Source organism: Channa argus, chromosome 4 (genome assembly GCF_033026475.1).
Source record: "Channa argus isolate prfri chromosome 4, Channa argus male v1.0, whole genome shotgun sequence".
Taxonomy (NCBI): Eukaryota; Metazoa; Chordata; class Actinopteri; order Anabantiformes; family Channidae; genus Channa; species Channa argus.
The window spans coordinates 10,050,579-10,072,426 of NC_090200.1; the positions used below are offsets into that span (position 1 = coordinate 10,050,579).

Below are 21,848 nucleotides of genomic sequence, written 5' to 3' on the forward strand. Positions count from 1 at the left end.
AATAAGGACGAAGCCTTATGGATAATGGATTCTGTCAACTTCAGCCATTTACAAAAAGACAAGGTGAGGGGTAGAAAATGCAGTTATAGCTATATTACAGCGATTTATTTATTTTTACACCATGAGTACCAGATTTCTGCTGACATTGCATTACTGACAAAACAAAAATGGCGAGATTGCGCAGCACAGCTGTAACATACTAATCAGCCACAACATTATAACTCCCATGTGTTATTAATGTTGTGGTGGACAGGAGTCAGCATGGGTTCTTTGACCAGTCATGACTATAGTTGCCATGGCCAATATTCCCAGTGGTTACCCCTGTCCACAAAAGACACTTGTTTATTCTTTTTTACTGTACCTCAGGCAACGAAGACATTTTTGACCAAATAAGAGCAGAATTTAGACATTGTGGGACATTAGCTTATTCATTACAAGTGCACATGTATAGCTTATTGAAGATATTCTTTGCTCAAAAGAAATTATTTTGTAATATTACAATTTCTAGATGCGTATTCACACACACACACACACACAAAAACAAACATCCTGCAATTTTAGCTTCTCACTTCGGAGCAAAGTATTTGGATCCCTATTTAAACTTTTTTCCTGAACTACAGCTAACCAGCTACTAGTTTTTAAGCCAGTGTCCAATGAATTCGTCACGACCTTGCAAAATCAGGCATTTTAAGCAACAATCATAATCAATTAGGGGAAAATGCTACAATCACAATAATGGGACTAATTTATCATTTAATACTGCATCTCTGTAGAAGACATAGCATTTTACTACTGCATCAGCCGAGCTAGTGCTCCTAGAGACACACTGGAGACAATTCCTTTAATCATAATATGAATTGTCAGCAACAATCCAAAATGATCATTACTCCTTTTTTCATTAGTAGATCAGGCCGTAAAATATCCACACACCATCACTGCTTGATGTGATTCTGCAGAAGCTCTAGTGTTGAATAGGAAAAATTAGCAGACAGGCAAACGGACTATTCAACAAAACAAATCATTCACAATCAACGTCAACTCAGTAGCTCTGCTCTTGTCTGTGTTACACAGTACAAAAACATGTCACATTCACACTGTCCATTGCAGAATTTCACTGTCTGTCCAGATCAACATTATAGCTCAAGTGGGCTGAAACAAAACTACGCTGGGATCCACAGATCGATTACTTTCTCCTTTTTCTGTTTTAAGTGTGGAATACCTCACTGAGGCGTGCATACAAATTGCCTGTAACATTTCGGTGGATTTTCTTTAGCATTACAGCTCATTGTAGTGGTTTTAATTTTCTGCAAAGGGAACAAGAAACAATGCTTTAATTTAATCATGCACTGCATCAGTCCTATTGATTCTGAAAGCCTTTAATGCAGCAGACTCTGATTAAACATCATATAGACACTTGGACAGAATATATTTACATAGGCTTTCAAGAGAGAGTGCAAAGTAGTTTCATTTTAATTAAGAGAACATACAGGTGGTTCAGAAAGTACCTACCTGGCATACAGATCATCTTAAGATTTGTACACTTAGTCGAGAATTTTGTCAAGGTTACATTGATTCAGTTTAGTGTCAGTGGTTAAGATGGTCAGGATGCAAAGGCAACCTCATCGTAGCAGAGTGCTGACATGAAAATAAGACCGCTCTGCCTAATCACTCATGCCTACGGTGTCCACTGACTAACAATAATAAGCAATTCAACAGTCACTGCTCTTCAGACAAAATTCATACAATTTTTAATTAAAATTTTAACTCCTTAGGTCTCAGATCCTTAAAATTGCTCAGGTAGTGCATGCGGTAGCTAATGAGTATTATTAATAGACAGATAAAAAAAAAACTTGGAAGTGCATTAACGATTTTGTGCATTACAAATAAAGAATTAAATGCCTAAGTAGTTGAATGAGATCCTTACATGTTATACACATTAACATTTAAAAGAAAGTAATCAAATCTGCAAACAAACTTCAAACTATGTAAACTTAAACTGAAGCAAATGATTTACCATCGTGTCAAGATGGCTGGGGATATTAAAAAGTGACAATGAAACACAATTAATATAGTGTCCCTTTTGATGAAAGTTCTGGAAAGGTCAGTGGTTTGTAGGCAACTCCAAATGGAAAAGACCCATGTTAATGTTTGACCTTGAAAAAAATGCATTAATTTAACATCTATGAGATATGCTTTGAGATCCAGAAAAAAAACTGGAAATGTAGTAGTGGGGGGTGAGTCTAATGTGAGCAATGTGAGTCTACACGTCTAATGTGGGTGTTACAGTACCGGAACTAGGACAAGAGGTTCATGATAAAACCTTCATCCAGGAAATGCCTTCTTTCCTGTGTAAAGTCACATCATGGCTCTGCTCTCGGTTGTTTTTGGTCCTGACTTGGACTAGGCCTCAGACTCCAGATCTTCCTGTCCAGCTCCGTCTGATGTGTTGTCGGCCTCTGGCTCCAGCAGCAGGAATTTACCATCATTGGTGAGCGGCATATTCTTTATTAACTGAGCCAATGCCTCTGGGTCCTTTTATAATAGAAAACAAAAAATAAAATTGCTAAGTGAGATATAACTTTATTTCCTCGTTTTATGTTTAATTTCCTTAAGTAATCGTATGAATACAATATATATTCTGAGGTAAAAGTTCTATTACAGAAAAGATTTGTCAGCTGATGATTTTACAAAAGATGCCTGTGTTGATATAATCTAGAACTACTCGATTCACGCTGGTTGTTCAGAGGGGTTACAGAGGTATTCCTCTTACTTCCTCTTACTTCCTATTACTTCTGAACCGTGTTCAATTTACAAAAATCACAGTCAAAACCTGTTTCCCCATGTTGCTCATGCATTACATCAACATTCACCACTAGAAATGTATAAATAACATGCACTCCCAGATGATTTGGATGAGAAATATAGAACCCTAATCATTCCCTACCTCATTCAAACACGCACACACAACTTCTTACTCCCTCCTGTTTCATGTGGTACAGGATGCAACTTTAAATGTTTTTTTAGTATTTACGTTACCTTCTTGGCTTCTGTAATGTCCTTCGCCAAGCTTATAGTGTAACATATCTGTGGTCAAAAGACAAAAAGAGACACTCTTTTCCATAACTACAACATATTTCTACTCCTTTGGAATATAAAATACAATCAAGGCTTGCTGTGTTGACCTTTTCGCCTTCTGTGTTGCTCTCGAAGATGAATGCGCTAAATGAGGGCTCTCCATCATCATCTCCATCACTCCAATCTCTACTCTCAACCACGAATCCCATCAGCCTCCCATTCTCTTGGTGGGCTGCAAACTGACATATCTCATCAAGCTGGAACTGAGAAATTACAACAGTTGAGACAGGTGAGGTGAAGAGAATAAAGATTTTTTTTAATTTAAATTTGGTGCGATATTATCCTGATACTTACACTTATTCTTGTAACTTGAGTCTGTGGGTCAATCAACCTATTGTGAAAACCAAATAGGAGCAAGAATATAAAAACATCAGCCATGTTTTAGATGTGTCCATTTTCTTTGTTAAGGAACTCTTATCTCTTCTGTTTTTTTTTTTCACTCTGAACAATTTTGAAGCAATAAAACAATGTGACTTGTCATTTGTATCTGAATAAACGTGTCTCCCTACTTGGTCAGAAGACATTGCTTTACATGTCAACATCAATTACAGGTTTTACGACAACTTGACAGTTGTGTCAAGTCAGTGATTTTTATTTGATAGCCCATGTGGCATGTTAAAAAGTTCTTTGTTGCTTTGATGAGGCTTCAAATGCTTCTTGGGACAAGATCCTTTCTCACTTTTAAAGAAAAACTGCCATAGTCACTTCAAAACAGTTTACAGACGTGTTGATATTTTCGTATTTTATTGGCTGGGATATGAAGCTTTCTTGTTGATGTTGCATGGTTGCACCTGGCTACAGATCTACTGTATATACAGTTAGAGTATGGTATGCAAACATTCAAAAAACTGCTGAAAAGAGAACTATTCCCCACCATCCTTATGCATTTAACGGAAAAAAGAAACTTCCTTTTTGCTTAGATTTTTGCTGCTTTGTACCTCACTTGAAAGTCGCTTTGCATAAAAGTGTCTGCTAAATGACTAAATGTAAATGGATGCAAAGGTCCCCAGCCAGACTCAAACCTGGGATGCTACAGTTATGCAGCATCTCCCCCAAGTATTTTATTTCATTATTAAAATATTCTATTATTTCATGTTGATTCATTATTATCTCTACCTAAAGGGAACTGGTCAGTGTCCAACCTGGATTGTTGTTAAAATGTGATCCTAAATCATTATTGTCTCTTACTTTTGACAGCTGTAAAAGACTAAGGCGATTTGGGGCAATGCTTTTGAACAGCTGCTTGACACAAGTGCTTTCAAATTAAGAAACATGTCGCTGAGTTGCAGAATCTGACTGATGTGTTTTGAATTGGTTTTGGACAGATGTCATGGAGCACAGACAAACGAGTTACCAAGGTTGCAGACTGACCAACTTAAACCATGACTACGGGAGAATAATTTTAGAGTCTGTATGGGAATTGTTGAAAATCTGATTCTACCTGATATTACTGCTAGTGACCATCAGGTGGGACTCAGTGGTCCTGAAGATGTTGTGGATGGCTCGGGCAGCCAGCACTTGCCTCATGGCTTCATAGATTACCTCCTGATTGTTGCCACAGCGAACTGCCATAGAGCCCAAGAAGCGTACAGCGAAAACCTGCTGCAGGAGGGAGTCTGCAGAAACATACAAACATAACCCACACAAAAATGTGTCAACAGCATAAATACACAAAGAGTGTAAACAACACAGGAACACTCATGTAGGAGAGTAAACTCAAGGTACACAAAAACACAAAAGAGGCTGAGCTAAATTTAAACAGTGCTTGAGACAAAGTGGAAAATGTTACCATCACTTTCTGTGGAACAGCCATCGTCTGTTTCTCCAAACGGATTTGTGCGTCTTTGAGGAAGTAAACACAAAAGAAAAAAAGAAAATTAAACCCCTGCACTGAGCCACCAAGAAGCATTCAGTTTCCTGGAAAAGATATAATAACTAGTGCTGCGTGAAGCCGACTTCAGAAAAATGAGCCTCATCACCCACCTACTGTTTGCTTTATTCCTGCCTCTCACAAACACAAGCCCACATAAACCGCCTGCCCTAGTGGCCACCTCACCTCCCTCCAGCTCTGTTTTGGTCCTGAAACTCGGACGCTGGCAGCATGATGTCAAACTGAATGGGTGTCCCGGGGGCTATCAGATCCTCTGGTTCCGGAGCAGAGCCGGTCTTCTGGGAACTGCCACTGGCAGCATGAATTCCTCCTGGCTTTGCTCTGCATGATTAAGACGGGTAGAACGAGAATGAGTTTAATCAGTGTGAATCTGCTCACAGCTTAGGTCAAATATGTGGGGAAATAAGAAACTTCTTATTTCTTTTTACTGATATAAGAATAACTAGTGTTTCATAATGTATACTGAAATAAAAACCAAAAAGGATGATGTAAACGGCTGCAGATTTAATCATTAGTTTGTGAAACAACACAGTTCTATGTAGTTAATTATGCTGTACATTTCAGGAGGAGATGCAGCATGTAGTGTTGCCATTGGGAACCTTGGCGCTTGTAACTTATACACGCAACATGTCTGACCTGTCAGGGTTGGGCGAGCCTTCTTGTCTCTTCTCAAAGCTGGTGATGGGGGTGACAGCCTGGATGGCAGATTGGTTCAGACGGATGGCCACAGCCTAACAACAAGCGGGGACAATGCAGCAGGTGAATCATTCATAAAGCATTAAGATCCAAAACTCGGAGAAGTCTGTAAAAGTCTAAACTTGGAAAGAATATTGAGAATTTGAGGATTTAAAAACATTGTAACCCACAAGTAGTTATGACGTGTAAAATGAAAAATATACATTCTTAGGCCAGCAATCAGATTTAAGCAAGTTTGTGGCATTTTCTCTGTTAGCCCCTTTGTACAAAAGGTCACATCTCCTACTACTGAAAAACATTTTCAGATGACAGTCTGGACACTTGCTCGTGTAAATAAACTTGTTATAATAAGCTCTGTGCCTTCAGTTTCCAGCAGAACTTTGCTTAATTAGCACTGTGATGGTGAGAAACATGACATCAGAACTAAGCTGAAGTAGTATTATTTAGCCAAACTATTAAGTAAATTACTTGTAATATTATGTTAAATTTGAACCACCTCCACAACTAATTCTCTACATTATCTCAACTCCTGTTGCTCTGTGTGGAGTAAGAGGGGCCTGTTCACCCGTGTTAATCCCTCAGAAACACTAATCAGCTTGCCTGATTTAAAGTTTTTTTGTTTTTTTTTTCAGTTAAAAGAAAATTATTAATGGTTTTAATTGGTCTATTTCTGACACTTGCAGTAAGGAATAAATCTATTAGTTTATAGATCTGGGAAAAGAAATAGTCTGTGGGGACTAATTAAGTAAAACACTGAAAAATTGTTATAAAATTAAAAAGAAAAACCCACAATTTAAATTTTGAAACCAAATCCATCATGTCTTATAGAGATCGTCAATCACATTTTATTTTATTGGATTACATGTTTCCCCAATGCAGTTGTTTATTAAGTGGAAAAATTTTTAGTGTTTAATTACAGAATTAAATAATTAAACTGGTCATAAACAGAAGAAATAAGACCAGGAAGTTGCCATAGAATACAGATTACACTGAGAGAGACTGGGGACACATCTTCATCCCTGACAATTTTAAGTGTGATCTGGAATTTTTTAACTAATGCTTCCTGTACAGTAATGCACCAAGTTAATATCGTTTTAAATAGGTGTGTAAGAGAGAGTGAGAGTGAGAGAGAGAGAGAGCTACAGCTCTATTCTGTCTCTCTAAAGTCTGAAGAATAAACATACAACATTTTGTGACTGACAATCAGTCAACAGCTGTAATGAATAATAACTGGAATAACTGGAATAATAAAACTAAGCCCACAGCAAAAAACACAGTGACTACTTTCCCCCAAATGTGGTTGTTCCACTACTTTAAACAATATGTGTAATTTTTAAATGTAATCACACATAGACATGGATAATATTTTTGGTGCCCTTTCACAAATAAACTAAGAAACAAGAAATTTTCTCTGAAAGAACTTTAAACTGACAAAACAAAACAAAAAAAGCCCCCAAAAATTACAAAATAGAAATATATAAAAATTTGAATTTGCTTTGTGAATCAGAATATTTTAAATGATACAATAAAAATGACCAAAACATTAGCGAACATTAGAGATGATCATAAATAACTGTGTTAAGAGTGAGTTTCAAACTGTAATTAGCATCAAATAAGCCATTAATCTTAATGTAATCCATCATTAAACTTTTGTGTCACTGCCACAACTAATCACAACATACTGTAATGGGCGAAGGTTTAACCAAAAAAAAACCTAATAAAATGTTTGTTGCAATTTAGAGCAAATTTTATTCTTAGACGTCTTATGAAATTAGCGCTTTACCTCTGGGTTGTCAGTCAGGTAGATCTGTCTGGAGATGTTGTTCACAGTGCAAATCCACTGAGAAAGAAACACAGATTTCCACATTAGGGCTTTCGCTACACAAACCGCCTGAAATCACTTGACTGATACCAGCTGTGACAGGCCAGTCAGTTGTGTCCAAGCACAGAATCAGCTATTAAAACCACACAAATGAGTCTCGACAGCTCCTCCATTGTTCTATGACGGATACTTGTAGCAGCAGATATGTTTGGAATGAAGATATAAAGCGATAAAAAGGTCAAACACAGCTGTCTCCGCTGCCTCTTTCACGCTTACTTCTTCATATTCTCTTTTGCTCTCAGCTTGTAGAATCATTGACCTGAAATCATCAATAAAATGAAGACAAATCAAATACAACCAATATACATATTTGTGTATTACTCTCATTACTGGATAAAGAGAGACATGTACATACGTTTTGCCAGAGGGGGAGGTTATCTGAAAACAGTAGCGTCTGTCCTCACACTCCACGGCCATGACAGAGCTGTTGTCCAGGTCCAGCACCATGCCCCCCGCAACCGCCCCACGTGGCTGACACATGAGGTTCCCTCCCTGAGTGAAGAAATACAGACGGTCCCAGGCTGTGGTCACCAGGCCTGTTTTACTGGAGCACAGAGAAAAAGGCAGGGGAAAAAAAAGCAGGTAAGGGTCAGTGCTGCAGGTCGTGATATCCACTTAAAACATAACCATTTCTTGGAGTTCCTCCAAATTCTGCATAAATAAATGTAAAGATATTTGTTAATATCCCGATTTTGATCTGATAAAAGTAACATTAACTCATAGCATTATGAAAGGTTTACTGAATCAATGGCTTTACTTCAAAGCAAGTGAATTTAATAACAAATTTAACTGCCCAACAATATGAATGATTGGAAATCTGTATTAGTATCCTTTTCAAACTATTTGTGTCCGGCATGTCATGTTTTACTGACTTTATATGGCCTGTGTTTTTTTTTTAAATGTAATAACCTAATGATGTAACAGTGTCACCGTCTCTGACATACTGTACTGTACGCTAATACAATAGCCGCAGAAAGTATTCAGAGCCCCTTTATTTCAACACTTTGTGGTGTACTTTTAATTTTAATTTGCAAATTTGCCCATCGACTACTTAATAACCCATAATGAGAACAAGAACAGAAATCTGACCTAGGAAGGCACATGGCTGTCAAGGATACAAGTCAGTAGTACAACAACCAAGCCAAGATGTGAACTGTAGACCTCTGCAATAAAACTGTGTGGAGGCAATTATTAGAGGAAGGTTATCAAACCACTTCTAAAGCTTTGAGCGCTCCCATAGGGAAAAGGGTTACTGAGGCGACCGTTCACCTTTTCTGCACGGCAGTAAAGGAAACAGCCAAGACGATGCCGGAGTGGCTTCAGGACAAGTCTGTCCCTGAGTGGCTCAGATTTAATCCCCATAAAACATCTGTGGAGAGACCTGAAGATGACAGTCCACAGACACTTCCCATTCAACCTGACAGAGCTTGAGGGGATCTCACAGGAAGAATGGGATAAACTGCCCAAATCCACACATGCAAAGCTTGTAGAGGCATAGCCAATAAGAATCAAAGCTCTAATTTCAGTTTGGGTTTAATAAATTAATAAACTTTTTTTTTTTTAACCTGCTTTTACTTTGTCATAATGGGCTATTGAGTGTAGACTGATGGACAATAGTATCTGTATAGATTTAAAATGACATCAACGTTCGTGAGTGCAAAAGTGAAGAAGTCTAAAGATTTAATGAAATGACTGTATGAGGAGGTGCAAACTATGGCCTGGACACATCCATATTTAGGAGTGGAAGCTAAGCTTGCTAGCTTTTTCCCCCCTCAATGTTATTGCAAATAAATGACGATAATGTTTATGCTTCCTTATACTTTATGTGAAGAGAATTTAAATTTTCACAATTATTACCCAATCTGTGTACTGCCATAATTATCATTCAAACCTAAATTGCTACAATTATGTGTGAAATGTTTAAACACAGAAGCAATTAAACTATTTATATATGCATCAGAGAACCTTTCTAGAACATACCCTTAATGAAATATCATTTTTACAATTCAATGGTAATATAAATCTACCTTATGTAAATCAGAAATAGATGGATTTATTCATCTACCAAAGACAATTTACAGTTAATCATAACATATTACTGGATAAATAGTATTTTGAATGGAATGAGGACCAACAAATACTGCACCTCAGGGTACACAAACAGTGTATATCTATTATCAATATGCTTGTGTGATTGTCTGATGCTGCCTGCATATAGAAGAAAATTAATCTCTGCAGTGCTATTCTTAGGTCATCGCTACTTTTTGTTTGATCATCTCTGTTAAAATATATCTAATATAAATTTTTAGTTATTGTGACTCACTCATGAGTCATCAGTGACAGTAGTACTTTCCAAAAATAACAGACAACTGTTAAATCCATCAGGCAGAATCACATAAATTTCTTGGTGTAATAATTCATGAAAGCGAAAATGGAAATGTCGCATCAAGTTAGCTTTCAGAAAAGTCATTAAATGGTTTGGTATGCTCTCTGAAATCTCTGTTCAACTGTCTTCAACCTTTTTTCAAGTTTTCTATACTTACAATATTGTTTAGCATAATAGAATTTACATTTACAATCCTAATCAAACTTTAATCTAATCAGATTTTGTTTAATATGTGTTTAATATTTCCCATCCAACATTGCATCTTCTCTTTCCAATTTTACACACTATATTATTTTTTCACAGTTTTAATATTAAATCATATTTTACGTGTAAATATAAGTTGTACTCAATCTCGGTTTTGCTTTTGTTTTGGGTATTAAAGCTTCTGTGAAAATAAAATTTATACATAAACTACCACGCAAATAATTGTTGAGCCACTTCATTTTTGATTTCCTAACTGTAAACCTGCCCAACTGTTCATAAAATATTATCCATAATTGTTATTTAATTAATATTCACATGTAGGGCTCATGCTGCTGTGGGTGACTCAGACCCTTAACATTGAGGAACCATTAAAAAAAAAAAAAAAGCAAATGTTCTCTGCACAGCTCCATTTCACAAGTGTTTGAGGCTGCTGGCACTGCGTGTCATTAAGCAGAATGGCATTCTGTGGAAACCTTTTCTCTGGTGTCACAGACATTTGTCAAAGACTCTCGATGTATATGAAGGAGAGACACAGTTTGACAGCTCTGACATTTCACTAAATCACATTGTGGGCTACGCTGCAGTTCTGCCCCGAAACCATCAAGGAAGTTTCCCTTCTCATACATCCACTCTGCAATAAGCTGACAGCGCACACTGTCAACATGTTACCTGACCCACTGTGTCTGTTGTGACAGACATTTTTGGTTTGTTTGTTTACTGTATCCTCGCATAGTTCAGCTTCAGCAATCAGAGCAACATTATTTCTCTGTTACATTTGGTTATCTAGACATTCAAAATGCAGTGTAGCTGCAGTGTATTGATTGCAGCAGACTCAATACTCATACAAAGTCTGAAATGTCACAAGAATCGTGTTCCTCTACGTTCAATACTTGGAGACACCTCTTAACATAACGACTACCTAGGAATGCTGCATGAATAGAAAATGTCCCCAGATTTTAGACAGAAGCAGTGTAAGTGAACTTACTTCCTAATGTTGAGGTAGCCAGCCTTCTGGATAAGTGTGCGATTTACAGGTTCAATGTCCTTATCCGGCATATAGACAGTGTCCTCCACAGACAGTAGCTCTCTCTGGGACATACGCATGGCCTCTGCCTCTTTGTCCAGCTGGGCCTGAATACTAGGGAAAAAAAAAAGTTTTAATACAGGTGAAATTTATCTAAATTGATTCATAAAATGCGTCGTCTTTGTCTACAGAAATTGTGAACACAAAAAATATGAAATGCTTGCAGACAAAAACTTATTTTTATTTATTAACTATTCTTCAGGATGATACACCACTGTGCTTTACATTGTCCATGGTTCCTCACATGTCCTGTGCACAAAGAAATGATGAGTCTTTACCTTTCTGTCATGTTGGACACGGAGTTGAGAAAGCTGTCCATTTTCTTTGACACCAGCTCAATGCCTTTCTTGAAGAAGCTGATCTGAGAGAAGAGTTATAGTTGATTATTCCTTTGGTGTAGTTTTACAGCTGCAGTTGAATTTCTACTTAACATTTTTAATCACCTGGTCAACTTGCAACTAATCAGTGTTTTCATTACCAAGTTGCCCTTTGTTCTCTTAAATAACCGTTTTGACAATGTCTGAAAGTAGGGAAAAATGTCGCTCATGTTTTTTTACAGTCAAAAATCCGATTTTCAGATGCTTGTTTTATTTGGCTAACTGTCCAAACTCCGAAATATACAAAAAAGAAAACCCTCAAACCCTCACATATGAAAAGCTGGATCTAGATAAGGTGGCATTTTAGCTTGAAATGTAACTATTAATATTGTTTTATTAAGTTTATATTGCATTGGGCACACTGCACAGTAACAAGTGTACTAAACTAAATCACTTTCAGTGAGGGAATCATAGCTATTCCTGAGACACTGAATTTGAATGTTGATAGGACAATGACATTTGTAGGCCTACAGCAGCTTAGTACCTGTGCCTGAGTGTAGCCTAGCATCGGCTCCAGCATAGCTACTCTTTTGCGATACTGCAGGGCGTTGAGGGCGCAGTAATACTGTAGTGACCCCTGGTGCTGCTTCCTTCTGGTGTAGGCCACTTCCTTCACCAAGTCTGCCTTCAGCTGTCCAGACAGAAAAGGGTATAGGCAAAATATGCACTGAATAAATGTGTGTCATTTCAATTTGGTCATTGCTAATTTAAATCATAAATCTATAATGTTTAAATAACAGAAACACAGAAATGACAGTGTATAAATGTTTGTCCAAACATTTGACTGGTTCTACAGATATAAACATGGCCAGCACAAACCGTAAAGCGCTGTACACTCACTCATACATACTATGCAAACACTTGCCCTATTCGTGCACACATTCAAATAAGCTACACACTCAAGACAAGATGCTGTGACACATAAAAGAGGAGTGAACTGCAGAGAACCCTTACCTTAGCAGCCATTTCGGTATGTTGTGTTTATAGTCTTAATGCCCAGCAGTCAGGGAATATTTTATTCCATCCATTTGTACTTCAGATGGTCATAAAACACTCCCATTGCATTATTGTACTGCTCCAACAAAAGCATTATCGGTGAAGCTGAAAAAGCACTCCCCAGTCATATTACCTTCTCGTTCTCCTTTTTCTTGGGCAATCGGCTGTACTTGACCATAGCTGCCTCATGCTCTGCAGGAGAGGAGAGAAAGGACATGAGGGTCAGATAATAATTATAGGCTGCAATTGTTTCTGAAGTTGATGAAAATATGTACTTGCCATCAGTGGCGATGCCAAATATTTCCTTTAATGTGCTTATCTCTGAAAAATTAAATGCAGTAAACATTCACATTATAAAACGGCATTATTGCTTTTTAAATTAGTCAGCATTTGCAGAGAAATGGTTGTACAAATCTGATTCTATATAGGTTTGTTGGGAGATGAGATTTTGTTCTGCGGTTTAGACTCAATCAAATGAGCTCTTTACTTCAACATTGATTTAAAAAAAAGTATTGTCTGTAGCAATATATATTTAAACATTTGAAATATGTTTTGTGCATTTATGTGTGAGCATGTGTTCCTACCTGTGAGGTCTTTCTCTCGGAACTGGATCAAGGGGAAGACCATGCTGTCAGCCATCTGGTTGGCTAGCTCAGAGTGGAGCGAGTTCAGCTGGACCAGACAACACAGATTATACAAAAATATCAAGAGCTACACGAGGACACAAACAGAAGATGTACCCTCGCCAAACATCTTGAGGGATTTCAATTTATTTTAATATGTACGATGACATTTGCCGCCAGTTATTCCTGGAAAGTAACATTTTCGGCGAAATGGGAGCAGAAGCCTCTCGTACATCATAAAAAAACCCATATTATGGAACAGTACATTTTGTGAAGGAAATAATAAAACCTGCTGTTTGTTGGAAACAAGACCATATATCCTTCACACAAACATATCCTGCAATAATTCTTCAGGATTATTGGCAAGCTACATACCAACAATTAACAAAGTGACATTTAGGTTCATTTGAATGATTTCACAAGTGCTAAAAGTGCAGTAATAGGCCTATTTCTTCGCAGGAAATGAGCTCTCTTCTGTACATGATGTGGTAAAGGTCAAACAAACAATCAGCCTGTGTCCTCTGACCAAATGTCTGTGTGGATGTGTCCTGAATCTTGTGGAGTGCTGACTGAGCAGGCTTGTGGATCCCTATGGCTGAAAGTGACAGGCCTATCTGTTTTATCCATATACATGAGCCCGCAAAACCCCATCTATCAGCATGACCCACTGTTGCTTCTCCGTACCATCCATCTATCCATCCATCACAGTATCGTTATCACATCTTTGCATTAATATACAATACAAACAGTTCCAGACTTACAGTACATTGAGGATAATGCTCAAGCTTTTCCAATGAATGCTTTTGTAACATGATATAAAGAACCAACTACTGACTGGGAAATAGTTTACTGTTCCTCCCTTATGCTACGAGCGAACACAAATATATACATACATAAAAACATCAACACTGCCAATACAGGCCTTACCTCCCCTACAGTTTTGGCGAACTTCTGCAGAGTGGTGATTACCTCTTCATCGCCTTTTCCAAGGGCAAAATTCTAGAAAGAACAAGAAGTGAAGGGAAACGACATGAAACAGCATAAATTAGTGCAGAACCAACATATATTATGGGCTAAGAAGCCATTTTCTGCCAGGAAATCTGGCACATCACTTTAATGAAGCAAGGCCAAAGATGCTTATAAACACAGTGAAGAGATGCTGAGTTGAAAGCTTTGTCTAAAATAGCTAAAAAGTGCATTCATTATAGGTCAATGCTGTGTTTTTTCTGTCCAACATCCACTCTGCAATCTGGAATGTGTTCCAACAAAATCTTTCCAGCATGATTTAACAGACTCGCTCTTTTCATCTCCTCTTAGTTGATGAAAACAAGCCCCCACGACAGACTACCAACAGCGAGCCTCTTCTACAGCAAGGTTTTCTCATGCACAGAGATTTCACTGACAGGCATGCAAAGATGAGGCTTTGCAGTCACATGCAACCCAACATAAAAAAAAACCTCAGATGATACTGATATAATTGGAGGGACAGAAGTGATAAACCATCGCGGGAATGTGTTTTTTTTGGACAAAACTCAAATGTATTTGTTATATCACATTAGCAGAACTAAATTGTTACACCTGAACTAATATGTATAAACCGTCATGCTCACATCATACTTACTTTTTTCTCGTAATCCAGAAGTTGCTGTGAGAGCTGCTCTGTGGCCAATCCCATTTCACTCTGTTAAGGAAAATAATTTTTTTTTAATGGACAAAATTGATCCCTGGCTCCTACATTTTTTCTCTTCTCGGTCCCTGTTCATCATAAGGCAATGAAAAGAAACAAAATTACAATGGGCGAATCAATGGTTCAAAGGAAAATTGCTCTGAAAAAGCAAAAAGGGCCAGGTCACATAAATCCCAACTCTATCAGCAAACTACTACTGGTTCAGAAACGGTCTGATGTTAGGAAAAGAAATGATGCATATAAAACAAACATTGTAAAAACAACTAAATCACGATGTACTCGCCGCCTCTTCTTACAGCATACAAGTAGCAGGAAGTAAGTATGTATATTTTACCTAGATACTATATTAAGTATGATTTTGAAATATTTCTATTTTAAATGAGTACTTCACCTTCACTATACTTTTGAGGCAAATATTGTACTTTCACTTCATTTGCTAAACAAAAAAATGTGAGGTTAACATCCCGCTACTTTAACTGTTGGGGGGTGGGTGCAACATCTTGTAAGGTACAGGTACATGCTCCGCCCGCTGTGGTGGTTACAATTGCTTACCTCCCTACCTCTTGTTTCTTTTGGCTTAAAAGTTGTTGAAATTGCTTAAACTTGATATAGAATGGAAGAGGTTATCCTTAAGTTTTGTGTGCTGTGTCTCCATTGATCCCCAGAGGGAAGTCCTTAAGCCAACCAGCAGTGGGTAATGTAATTTAAATTGTTAGATTCAAAACATGTGTTCAATAAAACAGTATATAAATAAATAAATAAATAAGTTCCACTGTTAAAAGCTGAAATATTTAGATGATGCAGAAATTATTGAATAATCCAGCAATATCATACTCCTAAATGTGACATTCTACAAAAAGAGTACTTTTACTTTGGGTACCAAAGTATTTTTATGCCATTACTTATGTACTTTTACTTACGTAATATTTTGAATGTGGGACTTTTACTTGTAACTTACTTCAGTAAATTATCTGACTACTTTTTCCACAACTGCTGCACACTACACTTAGTGAGTAACTTATACAGAAATTGTTTCCTTCAATCACATTGCCAAGCTTGTATTATTGAAGGTATTATTTTGTTGCACACACTCCTCCCAAAGGTCAGGATCAATGTCAAATACTCCTCAGTTTTTGTACAAGACACCTCTGCACATAATGCTTCATTCATCAGTCTGCATGTGCAACAGTTGCAAACGTGCATTTAATATTCTATTTTGGTGTCTAGTGAAAAACCGGTCCAGCACCATATTTGGTTCAATGCAAATCAAAACAAAACTCTACTGTAGTTCGACAATGCAAATGTTCAACTCAAAATCAATTCCACTCAGGCAAATAAAATGATATAGCTGTTTATACATAAAAAAAGCTTAGTCACAAACAGCTAAGAAAACAAATTGTATGTGTGAGTGTTTGTGATTTGTTTGGTACCTGAGCTCCAAAGACGCGCTGCATTGATTGTAGCAGCTGGTTGGTGTACTCTGTAAGCATGCCAGCATCTTCTTCAAATACACTGAGCAAGGAGCGAGTCTTAAAGATAAAACATTTGCTGAATAAGATCAAGAAATAAACGGATAAGACAACAGTTAGAGGTGAAACAGTTCTCTGGTTCTGATTCATCTTGAGGTGTTAAAATTATAACTGGCATATGTCACTAGTTTACTTTATATAACAAAATATACAAACCAAATAATCAGTAAAATAATGAGCCCATTCATCAAATAGTAAAAACATTCGTTAAAGCATGTAACCTTTCAGGTGGATTTGGGTGGAGCTGGGTGTCACTGTTGTTTCAAAGGTTTCTTGTCATGTTTGTTTTAAAAGCAGTGTACTCAACGCTACATCCATAAAATAAATTAAAACAATTTATACCAACTTTGGCAGGAGTCTCATAAAAAAGGTGTATTATAACAGTGCTGGAAGTTAAAAGTGGACATGAGGCACCAAGGTGAAGCAATAAAGGGTGTTGCAGTATGCACAGGCATGCAAAGTGCTGCTTTGAAGTGAACCTAATGATTTTACTACGGGCTGGCTATGCAAACTGAGAAAATCCTGTCTGGGTGTAGTTTTTTTTCTCCCATGAACAGGTGCAGCAACACAGGACAGATATAGCAGAGAGGAACACACCCATCAGCTAAAGTCTGTGTACAGTGCCATAGATACAATTTTTAAAAGAATCATCTGGTATATTATCAGCATTGTGTTTACATTATACAGTAGGCAAGGTCACTGTATTTGAAGAGCCTGTATTTTGAAGGACAAAATGTGAGGAGAGAAATTAACCTCCTGCACAAGTTGCAATTAAGCAGAACTATCACTGAGATTATCTATGTTTGGTTTCAATAGCAAAGACTGTGATACATTTCACTTCACAGGAATTGGTATTCATGCATGAGGCCCAGTACTTGGTGAACAACTTTCAGATTGCATTTCAGACCTGTAAGACTCAAACACCATATGGTATTTAGTGACTAACACTGCTTCTTTGCAGGCTATTGACTAATTCCAGGGGAGTCCGATAATGGAAACCCCTCCCACATCCTGTAAATCAGGCCCAGTTTAATTCCAGATCAGAGTCGTATCCCAAAAGAACTAAATTCATACGACATTGAAAATATAATTCGTTCGCAGGAAAGTGGCTTTAGTTGAGCTACATGGTCGTGACATCTGTCAAATGGATACGAGTCTGAATGTACACAGAATATCAACGTCTGAAAAATGGGTATGGCTCTATGACGAAGGGTAGCTTATTAAATACAACAGATGCCGAAAAACGCCAATTAACTATGAGATGCTGCATAAACTAGAGCAGTGTTTACAGTCGGAGAGTGGAGCCACTCCTGACAGATTGTTATATTCCCAAAACAATGTGTCAATTGAGAGCTGTCATCGACCAGTGGAAACAGCCTACTACAACTGGAACAGGATACTGCCTGGGATAGTTAGGATGCTAACTTCAGCCTTCGGAGCGTCCTTCTACGTGACAAATCGTTCTTTAAACGTGATAACCCCCCACACGGGGCCTACCTGAGGACTGTCCTGCAAAGCGTCCTCAAGGAGCAGTTTGTGATGTACGGCCGGCATCTTGCTAGCAGTGGCGGAGACGGGAATGGGAGCTTGAATTACTTAGCGCGTGCACTCGGTTTCCCAGCGGCCTTTGGGCGGGCGAGGTGTACACGTAGGAGTTGGAGGCGGGCCTAATGTGACCTCATCTTCCGGATCTGTTGTTAACGACTTATCATTAAAACTGTTTAACTCAGGTCAGGTTTAACTCGAAGGTACATGTTTGTGTATTTTCGTAATGATTGTCTTTGTGGTCTAAATATGCGGTTTGTAAATAGCAAACCTGTCCACTTCAGTGGACAGTGTAAAGTAAAAGACATGGTCCAACTACGTTTTTACCATTTTCATATCAACAGTGACACTATGTGGTCACAGATTGCTATTTCAAAATAAGACGTTTGCACAAATCATAAAATCTGACTTCTACTTATAGAAAGGGACTTATTTCACATTATGGCCACTAAAATGTTACTACTATTAAAGATTATAACACAGTCAAACATTTAATAGATTGACTCTTCTCATCCATTTCAACAGTGGTGTTAGAAGTGAGTGGCAACTATATAGAAATATTACATCTACAAGGGCTGACTTGCATATTATTACCATAAAGTATAGATATTGTAATTACTCATGATGATTCCTTACCTCTTCATATATTATATTATTACAGTATTTTTATTACTTTCTTATTTATTACTAATAAATTGTTTAACTGGGTCTACACTGTTTGGATTTGGTTTTAAGATGATGTTGTCTCTTATCATATACAGCAGAAAGTACAACGTTTAAATTGCTGTCTGAAATCCCTGTTCAGAAAACATAGAGTAACTGTGAAATCACATCTGAATATTAAGGTTTTGGTTACATAAAGTCCTCTCCATGTGGAATTTTCCATGCTCAGTACTACAACCAGGATCAGTTGACCTTTAGGTTCCTTTCTATATCTAGGACCAATAAAATGTTTGTCATAGTTAGTCAAAAAACATTTAGGAATTATTTCTGGCAAAAGAATGAATATACAGTATGAAACATAGTTGAAAACCAATAAATATCTTTTAAAATCACATCTACTTACTAAAACATTCAGGAAGTAATCATAATGCACATCTTGTCATGTTCAGTCTTGTTTGTAATTACAAAATTAGAGACAGAGCATGACATGTACTGAGTATAGCTGGAACTACTGTCTCTCTAATTACCTCTTACTTCCTGGAGAGGATGCACACATGCTCTTCCTTGACTGATCTCATCCTGGATGATGAAGAGAGTGGTTATCATGCTCTTTTGCTCTGCAAACATCCTCTTATATTTTTACATAAAAAGGCCTAATTTATGCCTATGATAATAGGCTACTATATACCCAAAAGATGGTTCCATTTAATATAACTAAATCAAGTCTTCATAAAACCAATGTCTTCCAGAAAATTTTTTTTATGTTAAACCTACACATAAAAAGTATTTTTACTTAATTATAGATAGTACTTAATTATAGATCACACAATAACGAAGCTTACAGCTTACTTAGTCTACAACTTGGTTTACTTGCAGCATTTTCACAATGTCATGGATCCAGGGAAGTTGGATTAAACAAATTATTAAATCATAGCAAAAACATCCTGTGCTCACAAAACATCTAGTACCTTTTTGTTTTACCTCTCTTCCAAAATATTTTATAGAAAGAAAATTCTAGATGAAATAAACAAATATTTTTCAGTCTACTCATCTTTAAGTGCACTCTTTTACCATTAGTCTCGCTTTTGTTCTGTTCCGCTAGTTTTAAACATCCCACTTTTCCTGCCTGAGTTCCTTCCTCTGACAGAAAGCCTGCTAAGTGCAGCTACCAGGCTAAAAACAGACAGGTGACGTGGTAACAGCGGTGTGTCATGTGGGTCAGAGTGGATTGAAATTTTGCTAAGAGTTGTCTTCTTGTCCAGAGTCCTCAGTTTAGTCTTGGAATCTAGAAAACAACAATAATCAGAATACTTTGGTTTTTGGTAATGAGCTGTGAAAAAGTGCTGGTATTCTCACATAATTCTGAAGTGGTGTTGTTATGAAAAAGAGCCACATTTGTTTGCTATGTGTTATTTCGTGTCATGGATTTATAAGTTGCTGACATTTTGTAAAATGAAACAATGTGCCACAAAACATCGCTTTCAAATATTTGTTGGGTTGAGCCTAATCTCCAAAGCAAAGTTTACACCATTTTTTGAATGTAAAATGGTTTGTGGCCTCCTAACATAGAAATACTGTATGAATAACAATTACTCAAAAAAGCTTTTTAGCACAATCTAATCTAACAGGATATTTTAAAGCCTTTTTATATAAACTTAGGTCGCCGTGATACCCTTATAGACTTGTTAGGACAATTATGTCTTTTTGTGTAGTGTCTTGACAATGCAGGCAAGTCATGACAAGTAGTGTTTCCTCATCAAGGTCTTTGGGAGCTTGAGGACATTTTTCCTCCTCAGTGGTCCTGTATTTTTAATTGGTAGAGTCGAGGCTCTAAATCAGACAAAGAATTTCACTAGTGACTTTCACAATTAATTGGGTTTGCTGGCTTAGTGACATCTGGCCTATAAAATGAGATGCTGAATGTCAGTGGAACTAACCTGGATTAAATAAAGCAGCTGACCAAGCAAACATGCTCTCAGGAGAAAATAGAGCAGAGCTGTACTTTCTGGTGAGCAAGTGCTTGTGACTAGGAATTATACATTAAATGGCCCTTTCTTACAAGTTAACTACTACTCAAACCATTTGTACTTTCCATGTGTGGGCAAAATGTACCTTTGAACAAAACAGGTTACATCAGGTGAACAGCGGAGCTTTGAGTAAATGGTAATGTCAGCACACAAACATGCTGAAAATAATAATGTTTTTATATAGATTTTTAGAGCAAACCAACTTATTTTATTGTGTCAGCATGCAAACATTTGCTGGGTAACGTTTTCAACTAGCAATAATTGCGCCTCGGATTAACTTCTTTCACTACAACACTGCCACTGTAAACGCATGCTAACATTTGCGACTTAGCGCTAAAGATAAAGCTGAGGCTGGTGCAAGGATGCACAAGTATGTTGTGATGGGTCCAAGCCGGAAGCACAGAGGCTAAGAACCAAACTGGGGCTACTTTTGCCCTGCATAAGTATCATGCGTTGTTTTTTTATGAGGGAGTTAAATGAGAAAATTAATACCATTTACATACAGGCCTATGACGCTACAGCCACATGCTGGTTAGCTTAGCTTAACACAAAAACTGGGCATATAGCCACATAACACTCCATACAATGCAAATTTGTAATTTGGACACTTTATTATACAAATTAAATAAAGATAAATATAAATGTTGACTTTTTTAACTGGAAAGCAAAGTATTCTAGTCAAGCTATTCCTTGAATGTTATTCAGTCTCTGATCTTACATATCAGTGGAAAAAGAGATTCTCTATAAATCTACTGTACCTTTACATCAATCCATGATTTTATGACAGTACAATAAATATGAATACATAATAAATAATATCAGAAGTTCTCCCTCTAGTGTTTTGTTTCTTTGGATACTTTTCCAGAGGCAGAGCATTCGCTACAGAAAACTTCTCATTGGGACTTCAAAAATCTTGACTCTCAGCTACACAGACATCTTAACATCATCAGATCACACTCCTAGCTGAATGTGAGAATTAGTTTGACTGGTGGATGGTGCTAATGTAATGCATCGTGCTATCTAAACTCCACTCATATGACTACGCTAATTTTGTCAGAGCGCACACACAATGGTGTGTCTGACAAAAAGGAAAAAAGATTTGCTGAGAATTATTGGGGGCTAA

The 21,848-nt window shown here is 37.3% G+C and overlaps 1 protein-coding gene and 1 pseudogene across 2 annotated transcripts; both read right to left on the reverse strand.

Annotated features, from left to right (window-relative positions):
* Positions 1-1,360: 1,360 nt before the first annotated feature.
* Positions 1,361-18,144, reverse strand: appl2 (adaptor protein, phosphotyrosine interaction, PH domain and leucine zipper containing 2). Of its 2 annotated transcripts, XM_067500644.1 has the most exons (21): positions 17,988-18,144; positions 16,392-16,490; positions 14,896-14,955; positions 14,202-14,273; positions 13,236-13,323; positions 12,931-12,972; positions 12,785-12,843; positions 12,140-12,286; positions 11,557-11,639; positions 11,180-11,332; positions 7,960-8,148; positions 7,821-7,863; positions 7,506-7,562; positions 5,663-5,757; positions 5,192-5,347; positions 4,925-4,977; positions 4,577-4,751; positions 3,430-3,466; positions 3,183-3,338; positions 3,037-3,084; positions 1,361-2,532 (listed from the first exon to the last, which is right to left on the reverse strand). In XM_067500644.1, the coding sequence occupies exons 1-21, from the start codon at positions 18,042-18,044 to the stop codon at positions 2,401-2,403; spliced, it is 2,001 nt and encodes a 666-aa protein (XP_067356745.1). In that variant the 5' UTR covers positions 18,045-18,144; the 3' UTR covers positions 1,361-2,400. The 2 variants fall into 2 exon arrangements, with proteins under 2 accessions (XP_067356745.1, XP_067356744.1); XM_067500643.1 differs by having other exon boundaries at positions 12,785-12,972.
* Positions 18,145-20,888: 2,744 nt separating this feature from the next.
* LOC137126438 (U4 spliceosomal RNA) lies at positions 20,889-21,037 on the reverse strand (annotated as a pseudogene).
* Positions 21,038-21,848: the final 811 nt, after the last annotated feature.